Source organism: Humulus lupulus, chromosome 4 (genome assembly GCF_963169125.1).
Source record: "Humulus lupulus chromosome 4, drHumLupu1.1, whole genome shotgun sequence".
Classification (NCBI taxonomy): Eukaryota; Viridiplantae; Streptophyta; class Magnoliopsida; order Rosales; family Cannabaceae; genus Humulus; species Humulus lupulus.
The window spans coordinates 242261197-242272429 of record NC_084796.1 but is presented as its reverse complement, the minus strand read 5'-3'; the positions used below and the strand labels follow the sequence as shown (position 1 = coordinate 242272429).

Genomic DNA, 11233 nt, shown 5'->3' with positions numbered 1-11233 from the left:
GCAAAAGAAAATTAAGAGCTTAGAAGATTTTTCTTGAAGAAATTGATAGAAACCGAAGAAGAAGAAGAAGAAAAGCTCTATACTACAATTATGTATTTTGTTTTAGTAAACTTTTATAAATAGAATTACATATGTTTTATTTGTTATGTGTATTACGTAGATGTTTTGTATACATAAACTAATATTGTAATGTTAAATTGTTATTAGAAAGTATTTATAAAATTTTATTATATCAAAATGTCTACAAATATACATTAAAAAGGAATTTATTTTCTGAAATATCATTTAGTAACATTTTTATAGAATGTCACTAAAAAAAATTAATATAAAAAACAAGTATGTAATTCATTACTATTAAAAATTTCGTAATATTTGAAAATGATATTTAATTATTTTTAGTTACATTTTTTCAAATGCCACTAAAAAGAATATAGTTTTGCAACATATTTTAGTTTCTATATATAATTAAATGTAGATTTAGAATGTGTATGAAAGAAAAATAGACTATATTTATGTCAAAGGTCAATCCAAATAAGGAGTAGATAATATATTTGGAAACAAGATAATTATAATTAAAATTTATTAATAATTGCAATATGTTTTATTTTCTACATATAATTTATAGTTTTAACATTGGTGAGTACGTATATTTATTTTTTAAAATTTTAATTAATGAAAAATTATAATTCTATTGGTTTATTCAATACTATTTAGTAGTTAATGTAAAATTCTAATTTTATTTGTTTCCAAAAATAAAAATGGTGATTGATATATTTAAAAGCATGTAATATACATTAAAAGATAATTTATTCATTATCATAAATGTGCATACATATAATATTTATTAAAAACTTTTCGTTATTTTGAGCTTTTATTAAAAAAAATCAATATATTTTTAATAATAGATTTTTTCTATAATTAAAAATTAAATAATAAAATATACACAAATGTTCATTTGAAATAAATCATCACTTAATTTTTTTAATAAAAAAATAAAAAATATATTAAAAAAAACTGACATTTTCTTTTTATATTCAAAATGTGACATTTTCTTATTATAGAAAAATAAAATATATATATATATAAGTTTCGAATATGATAAGATTTTTATGAAAAAAATTTAATATTTCATTCTATCTTTTAATTATTTTCATATATTACTAATATCTACCATATATTTTTAAAATGTAATTTATTCGTACTAACAAATAAAATAAAATAAAATAAAGTAAAATAAAATAAATATTGTTGTTATTTGATATATGACATTTTAGCAATAAATGAAATTTATGTTGTTACATATAGTTGTGAATTTTATTTTATATTAGCTTTATTGTAGTGTGTGTGATATTTATTTAATCAAAATATCTTTCTTAAATACAATTTAAAAATTTATGTTTTTTTGAAACTATTTTTCATTAAAATACATAATATGACATTAATGTTGTTTCATATAGTTACAAAAATGAGCTTATATTATACTATGTGTGGCATTTTTTTTCTTCTAAATTATAAGTGAAAATTAGGGATGAACATTTGACCCGAAAAACCTGCAAACCCGCCCGACCTGAAACCTGATTTTTTTGCAAAAACGGTCGACTTCGGGTGAAATGCGACCCAAACCCGACATGGTTTGGGTCGGGTTCGGGTTTTAAAATTGTTGATACATGGGTTCGGGTTACACCCGAACCTGAACATAACTAAAAAAATATTCGAAAAAAATAATATTTTTTGTTTAAAATTACTAAGGTCTAATTTGTAAAAAAAAATCAACATTACCAAATTAACAACAAAGTTAAAAAAAAAACATGTGAAAAACAAAGAAAAATTAAAAAGTGTCAAAAAAATGGTATTTTTGAATTTTTTTACCAATGCCCATTTTTGGCCCAAGCAGCTGCTATCCTAGCAAGCGTACCGAGTAATGACTATTATTCATTTGTCAAGTGTGCAACGTCAAACATGTCAATTTTTTAGGATAACACTTCTACATTCTTGTTTAGTGCTCTTCATAATTAAGTTGACGAAAAACGACGTCAACCGTTTGAAAATTTTTAAATAACATATTATTTGTGACATTTTAATTTCTAATCAAAATTTTAATATTTTAACCCTTACAAAATTCACTATTATATCTATTTCAAACATTTAAGTAAACTCTAAGAGTAGTAGTACAAATGATGGTCTGGTTGACAAGAGCTCGATCGAGCTATTAGTGGTATGCAGCTTCACAACTAGTTTTGCAGCTTCTAAAAACTAGATCAATGGTGCGATCTTACTCTTGGGGATCAAAATCCCTTACTGCACAACTGAAGTTAGTGAAAGTTGACTTTTAGTATTCAAACAATGTTATTAGGGAATTTCAGTGTGCAATCGAATACTGATGTCGTATTTTCCTATTGCAAAATAGATTTCTAAGCCTCTAAATACTAGATCAATGGTGCGTTCTTGGTCTTGGAGATCCAAATCGAGATCTCTTACCGCACCACTTAAGTGTGTAAAAGTTGACTTTCAGTGGTCAAATGGTGTGATTAGAGACTTTGGCCCTCCAATCCTGCACTAATGTCGTATTGTGCTGCTTCACATCTAATTTTGGAATCTCTAAACGCTAGATCATTAATGTGATCTTGGTCTTGGTGTTCAAAATCCCTAAGTACACAACTAAAGTTAGTGAAATTTGAGTTTTGGTAGTCATTGGGTGCGATTAGGGAGTTTCGAATTCCAATTGAACGCTAATGTCGTATTTTCTTGCTTTATAACTAATTTTGGTGTCTTTAAACACTAGATCAACATTGCTATCTAAGTCTTGGCGATCTAGATCGCTTAAAGTACCACTAAAGTGTGAGAAAGGTGACTTCTAGTGGTCGAATTGTGTGGCTTCACAACTAATTTTGCAGTTTCTAAACACTAGATCAATGGTGCAATCTTAGTCTCGGTGATGAGTAAGTGGTCAAATTGTGCGGCTTCACAACTAATTTTGCACTTCTAGTATGTTTTCGTTACACATATATGAGTAAGTAAATGACTCATTTTCTTGTAGAATGTCTACTTACATTAGGTTTTGAGTGTACTTATTATTTAAAAAAGCACAATAATTTTTCTATGAAAGTCAGTTTTAGAATTTAATTTAACTAAAAAAAATTATATGTTTTCCATTGACATTTCATAAAAGCCAATATCCAATATATGGAAATAATAAAAAAAAACTCCTATAAAAAAAAACTTATCATATTCAAAGTTTATAAATATTTTTTATATTTATTTATAAAAAAATGTCCTATTTGGAATATAAATAAAAATAAAAAAACAAAATGTAGTTTCTTATTGTAAAGACAAAGTTTGAATTCCCAATATGTGTTTATTATCATCTAATAAACTTTAATACATAATATATGTCATTTTTATTTGTCTCGTAATAAAAAATTCATTGGTAGATTAAAAGTTACATTTTTTATTTAATAAGATTACTAATTATAAAATTTGGCTATGATTAGCATTTAAATTTCAAATATTCAATCACCCATTTGTGTATTTATATTCAAAATTCAAAATGAGAAAAATATATTTATTAAAATAATAAATAAATTTCAAAGTTATTAATATTATATGAAAATAATGTAAAAAAAAACAACAATAACTTTTTGAATTTTTTCAAAACATTTTTATATCATTAGAAATTTATATATATTTTTTAATTGTATTTTAATAAAAAAAAATCATATTCGGAATATAAAGAGAAAATGCTATATTAAGTATCTTATTGAAATATTAACTTTTTGAATTCCCAAAAACCAAATATATGTTTTGTTATTATATCTGAATTGGGGTAGACATGGAACAAAAATCCAAATTGGCATAGAAGAATATTAAGCACACAATAATCATCTATGCTATGGTGATGAAAGGAGTAAGCTCCCTAGGTCGTATGGATGATCCTTGGATGGGATCTTAAGTATGGCTGGGATATGTGTATTGTAGCTGTACACTAGGAACCTTATCATGTTTGTGACCTGTATTAAAAAGTAAAAAAATAATCTCTCAAATTAATCTTTCAGAATCATGAATATTTTTAATGGATAATAGTCTCTCAAATTTATATAAACATGATATAATGGTCTCAATATTAGTATTACATTTGATCACACAACACAGAGATTAAAAAAGCAATATGGACTTACATATTGGCTAATTAAAATTATGTCAATTTCTATATAAAGATTAAAATTTCTATATAAAGATTAATTATGATAAAAAAAATAATAACTAAATTAATAAAAATGACTTGTTGGTGACTTGCTATACCAAGTCACCATATTGCCTCATCACCATAATTATTAGTACCCATCTATAGGTAGTAACCATTGAGAAGTCTTCTATATATATATATATATATTCATGCGTATATAAATAGATATTATTGATGTATTTTTACTCGATTAATCCTTAAAAGATGAAACCAATGTATGAATGAATTATAAAATAATGCATCAATTTATTTTATAATTTGTATTTAGGCCAATTATATAGTACCTTACTTTATTTTGAGGTTTGTGATCCATCTATGCATTTAAAGCCATTGGATTGAATGACAAAATTACAAAGTTAATTCTTATGGCTAAAATTTGATAGGTAATTTTTTTGTAAAAATTGTCAACCAGTTGCGCTTTATAGGTGTTGTACTATTTTTTTTTTATATATTATAAGCATAAAAAAAAAAGCTAAATTGTTAACAGTGTACTGTTAAAAGAATGTAGTTTTCTTTTTTTTTTTTCACAATCTAAGTAATTTTTAAAATTTAAATTAGATAAAACTATTTAATTTGTGTTTGTTCCTCTAACAATTTTGTTTTGGTAAGTTTGGCTCCAAGTCATTTTAATAGACTATCAATTTCAGTCAATTATTAAAGAAAGAAGAACATATCACAACAAAAGCAACCAAATTCCCATTAAATGGTCATTCATGAAAGGAATATTAACTCATACAAAAAAATTAGTTAATAAATAAATATAGTTTACATCCAATTTGGATTGCTCAATTCTATTTTTTCAAAGAACTCCCCATAAATCTTCACTTTATTTTTTCAAATATATTACTAATATTTTATTTTATTTTACATCAAATATTTACAATACATTGTATCAGTGTTTCTTTTAAGTAGTTGAGTGACCTTAAAAAAATATAAATAACCTTAAAATGAAAGTAATATTATACTCAAGTGTATAAAATTCTTCACTTACTCTTAAAATACATGTGGGGCCTACAAAAATTATTAACTTTACTTCCTAAAAATTTAAACCAAACAAGATTCTCATTCTCATTCTCACATTCACTTTACCCCATACTAAACACCCTCTATATATTAACTTCTCTATTTCTTTTCTACATTATTTAAATATTTTTTATATATTAAAGTACTAAAAAAAAGAAAAAGAAACAAAATAAAATAAAATATAATTAATATGAAAAGAGAAAGAAAGAAAAAATAATAAAATAATTTGAACTCAATGAATAATTTTCTCTACATTCGATAAGACAAAAAAAAAAATGAAATAACTCAAATTTAACTCCCATGAGAAACTCACTATTCTTCTTTATATATATGCATCTAAATATTGTACTTCTTCTAAAAAAGAGTAACTCTTAATTTTAATAAATATGATTAGTTAAAATAAATTTACGTAAATATATATAATATTTAGTTACATGTTTTAAATCGATAACCTTTATTCTTTAGAAAATTAGCTGGTTTATATCATGTATCGTTAGTTACAAATCACTAAACTGGCTTTTCTAATCTTCCCCCTCCAAAAAAACAATATAGTTAAATAATATTATATATTCAAGGACACATTAAAAAATATTACTTTAATATAAAAAAAATTGTAACCAGCTATTTTTTTTTTTTAAGGAACCAGCTAGTTATTGCAAGTAAAAGTAACAAAAGCTACTTGTTACTACAGTTGAAGAAGCCTTGTCTTATTTCTTGTCTTATTTTATATGAGGCAATAAAAGTGAGGACTACATATTAACAAAAGCTACTTATTTATTGACGTGAAAAAATAAATATTAACTTGATTAAAAACAGGAGATAATTTTAAGTAAAAGAAAAAAGGAAAAGACTTTGGTATAAAGCTGCCTTGCAATAAAAATCTTGACATGACTGGCAAAATGTGCGGTACAAAACATTAATGCTTCCAACTACTTACGTTCGTTACTACCACAAGTCAAGCAGCAGGTCAACAAGTAGAAAAATAGAGCTACTCTTATCAGTTGAAGATCTTCCTCATCACCACACACTCTCTCAACTCCTTTGCTTGTCACTGCTCTTCTCAGTTCATCAGGATATTGAAAATGGAAGATCTAGCTAAAAATATCTTGGAAAAGCTGGCTTCCCTTGCTTATGGCGAGGTTAGCTTGGCATGGGGCATGAAAGACGACCTCAATAAACTGAAGAAAACCACGTCCATCCTCAAAGCTGTGCTCCAAGATGCGGAAAGCAAGCAAGCCCAGAATGAAGAGATCAGAATCTGGCTCACTGAACTTAAAGTTGTCTTCCATGACGCAGTGGATGTGCTCGATGACTTTGAGTGCGAACTACTGAGGAGACAGGTTGTGAAACAATATGCTTCTTTCGGTAGAAAGGTACGTCGTTTCTTTTCAAGCTCCAATCCACTTGCCTATCGTTTCAGTGTTGCTCATCGAGTTAAGGATATAAGGGAAAACTTAGATGAGATTGCTAAGAATATGGGAAAGTTCAATTTGATCAAATCCACGCTGAATGTGGAACAAAGTCCCCTTATGCAGGAGAGTAGAGAGACTCACTCATTTGTCAACCTTTCAGACGTTATTGGTAGAGATCGTGAAAAGGGGGAGATTCTAGATATGGTATTGATGGACCAAGCTCACACAAGTGATAATCAAATCTCTGTCATTTCGATAGTTGGGTTGGGAGGTTTAGGAAAGACCACACTTATCAAAGCAGTATACAACGACAAACAAATTGGTGGCAAGTTTGATTTGAGGATCTGGGTATGTGTGTCTCTGGATTTCAATGTGTCTAGAATAATAAAAGATATTCTTAAGGATGCAACTGGCAGCAGTGGTACCAGTGACATGTCTAATTTAAATCAGTTGCAAAAATCCTTGACAGACACCTTGAAAGATAAAAAATTTCTACTTGTGTTGGATGACGTATGGAATAAGGATTCTTCTAAGTGGCAGGATTTGGCAGAGTCGTTATCAGTGGGTTCCAAGGGAAGCAAAATTATAGTAACAACACGTGATACTGATGTTGCTTCAATCATGTGTGGAAAAAGACAATATGAATTGGAGGGTCTCCCTGACAAGGATTCTTTGTCTCTGTTTTTCAAGTTTGCATTCCGTAGTGAAGAAGAAGCAGCAAAGTATCCTGAACTCAAACAAATTGGTGAAGAAATTATGAGAAAGTGTGGTGGGGTTCCTTTGGCATTGAAAACCTTGGGGAGTCTAATTCGGTTGAAGAAGACTGAAGCTCGTGAGTGGAAAATTGTAAGAGACAGCAGAATTTGGGAGTTAGAACGAGAGAAAGGTCACATTTTACCTGCATTGCGATTAAGTTACAATCCAATGCCTCCATCTTTGAAACACTGTTTTGCTTACTGCTCAACTTTCGAAGAGGGTAGTTGGATGGTGAGTATTGACTTGATTTGCATTTGGATGGCACTTGGAATCCTTCATTCACCTAACAACAAAGTGGAGTTGGAAGATGTTGGTAAATCACATTGCATGGAGTTGTGCAACAGATCTTTCTTTCAAGTTGATTGTGAAGCTTATTATGGACTCTCCCAATTCTTTAGAGTGCATGATTTAATTCACAACCTTGCGTGCTCTATCACCCAAAGTGAGTGCTCTACTGTAGATTACGAAGGCGGAGAGATTTCTGATACTTTAAGATATTTAAGAATTGTTATCAATAAGAACAACTTAACAAATTTGAGTAAGTTAACGAAACTGAGAAGTATTCATGTTAAGTGTACCGGAGATGAGAAGGATGAAGTTGTGGAGTCATTCCTTTCTACATGCATCTCAAGATTCAAGCACTTGCGATTGTTTGATTTGTCAGATTTATCTTTCGAGGTGTTTCCAAGTTCGATTGGGACCGTGAAACAATTGAGATATCTTAACATGAGTGATAATAGAAAGATAAAGAGGCTCCCTGATTCAATTTGCAAGCTGCAAAGTTTGCAAACTCTGATTGTTAGTGGATGTGAGAAGCTTGAGGAATTACCCAAGAATATAGGAAACTTGGTAAGCCTTAGGACTCTTATGTTAACCACAAAACAATGCTGTTTGGCATATGGTGGAATTGGACGCTTGAAGTCTATTCGCTTATTGGTTATTACTAAGTGTAAAAATTTGAGAGCCTTGCCGAATGACTTGATAAACTGCACCACATTACGTACTCTCGTAATAAACTATTGTAAACAACTCAACTTGGCAAGTGGATTTATCAATGAAGATGTCCAGTTGAGCCTTCAGACATTTGTGATTGATGCTTTACCAGAGACAACAGATCTGCCCCAATGGCTCCAACAAGCTGCTAAGACCCTACAAAATTTACGTATTGAACATTGTTCCAAATTAGCGAGACTGCCGTGGTGGCTGCCAAAACTCATCTCACTTGAGAAGCTTCTAATTATGGAATGTCCAAAATTGATGTCTCTTCCAAGGGGGATGGAACGCCTCACCTCCCTCACACATTTGAAGATTGAAGATTGTGAACAACTCAACTTGGCAAGTGAATTTATCAATGAAGATGTCCAGTCGAGCCTTCACACATTTGTGATTAAAGACTTACCAGAGACAATAGATCTGCCCCAATGGCTCCAACAAGCTGCTAAGACCCTACAAAATTTACAAATTGAATATTGTTCCAAATTAGCAAGACTGCCGGAGTGGCTGCCAAAACTCATCTCACTTGAGAAGCTTCTAATTAGAAAATGTCCAAGATTGATGTCTCTTCCAGAGGGGATGGAACGCCTCACCTCCCTCACACATTTGAAGATTGAAGATTGTGATGCACTAGAGGAAAGATGCAAATGAGAAGTAGGCCAGGATTGGCAAAAGATTGCTCATGTTCCCAACCTTTCAATTGGTTCTGATGATGATGACGACGACGAAGAGTAGGCGGAGAAGGTAGGCTTCCAATTTTAATTTATAAATTTATTAATACTTGCATATACTTACATAATTTTTCGTTCCATTAGATCTAAGACAAAAAACATATATATTTTACATATTTTAATTAGTCATATTATTACTGAGATGCCATATCCTAGTCATACATGTAATTTATATCTGACAACGACACCCATGAAAATATATGAAATAATTAAGTATTAAGGTCATTTCACTAAAATGGTCTAACTCTATCTCTACTCTGGTGTTTGGATTTTTCTTACTGAGTGGTTTTACTTTTTAATTTGGCTTATGGTATTCTTTTTTTATTGAAATAAAATATAATTGTAGCTGTGCATTTAAAAAAAAAAAAAAGAATTATTGAAAACTTTGCATTTGCTAATAATAGTAAGTGGAGGAGAAAGAATTAAAGATTAAAACTCAAATATATATGATATTGAAATGAAATAATACGACTCCATGTTTGTTGCAATCTTAATTAGTTAGAAAGATCATTAGCAGTTTTATATGTTTATAATTGTGGAATACTTATCATCATGATTATACTCTAATAATCTCTTTTTTTTTAGTGCTAATATATATGTATGTTTGTGTGTGTACAGATCTTCCCTTCGCCCTAGGAATAAAATTCTTTCGACGAAGTCTCATTGAGTTCATGAAGTTTGGTGTGTCTTCTGTCTACATGTTCAATAAAGATATATCTATTAATAGTTTGATTAATGTGTGCAAGTTTTTCAATAAACCTCTCTGTGTGTACTAAGCTTTGCCAAGAGATACTTTTCTACATTTAATTAATGTGTGCAAGTTTTTCATAAATTGTTCTGTGTGTGCTAAATTTTGCAAAGACACTTTTTCTACATCTAATAATAATTGTTTGTTGCGAGTTCTTCAGAGATGATTGCCTTCTCTATAGATAAAATTATTCTTAAAAGTTCTTAGGAAGATAACATTAATTTTGGTTTGTATGTTGAACTGGTCCACAATTTTCAAGTATTCATTTGAGGACAATTAGGAATAGCTTGGGGCAAATGTAAATTGTAATTTGCATTGAGAGCTGGTCTTAGAAGTTCACTTATTTGAATTGCGGCTCCATATATACACAATTATAACCAGAGTTTTCCCACTCAGTGACGACACTCTCAACAAGTGCTTTACTTTATCTTTTAAAATACATTTTCAAAATACATATTTTTTTATTATACCTCTAATTTTTACATTATATCATACATCGGTTTAGGGGTGTTCATATAAACCGCAAACTGCAGTTTGGAACCAAACCACACTGCACCAAACCGCCAAAAACCGTAACCAATAAAACCGTTTTTCGATGGTTCGGTTTAACCGGACCGCTCAACTTTAATGATTTGGTCACAGTTTCTAATTTTTTAAAACCAATTAAACCGGACCAGACTGTAATTTTTTCTAAAAAAATAATTTTTAGAAATGATGGTTCAAAGGTTTTAACCCCTACACTCAAGTTAATATAAAGTCTACCAAACCATCAAAGCCAAATAATTTGATTGTTTATGATATGTTTTAGTAGTATTTAATACATGCACAAGTTTCTAAAACTTAAAAAAAAAATGTAAAGTCCTACATTGTTTAGAAAGTAAACATTTCTTTTTCTCACTTCTATAAAATGATTCAACATACTTAAACTTACAACAAAGACAATAAGCTTCTTGTAGACTTTTATGGTCTTAAAAGTAAAGTTAAAATTATTATTATTTAAATACAATTATTTAGTTAATTATTTTATAATAAAAAAAGTTTTAAATTTTAATAATTTGGTTATATGGTTAAAACCAAACCAAACCGCACTAAACCGTTTATTTATGGTTTAGTTTTTTTGAAAAAACCGCATGAGCGGTTTGGTTTAAAAATTCTTCTAAACCGCACCAAACCAAACTGTGTCCACCCCTACATCAGTTTCTTTATTTTTTTTTCTCTATATCATTTAAATATTTTCTATTCATTTTAAATATTTTCTTTAACTATCAATAATATCTTTATATATTTTAATTTTTATAATATTTACATATATATCATATCACATAAT

At 28.9% G+C, this 11233-nt stretch overlaps 1 protein-coding gene across 1 annotated transcript; it reads left to right on the top strand.

Annotated features, from left to right (window-relative positions):
• The first annotated feature begins 6157 nt into the window (after window positions 1-6157).
• Window positions 6158-10067, top strand: LOC133831449 (putative disease resistance protein RGA3). Its single transcript, XM_062261747.1, has 2 exons — window positions 6158-9171; window positions 9777-10067. Exon 1 carries the CDS (start codon window positions 6349-6351, stop codon window positions 9076-9078), a length of 2730 nt encoding a protein of 909 aa, XP_062117731.1. The 5' UTR covers window positions 6158-6348; the 3' UTR covers window positions 9079-9171; window positions 9777-10067.
• Window positions 10068-11233: the final 1166 nt, after the last annotated feature.

Coding starts and splice junctions, on each gene's coding strand:
- LOC133831449 (XM_062261747.1), top strand. CDS start 6,349: ATGGAAGATCTAGCTAAAAATATCTTGGAAAAGCTGGCTTCCCTTGCT.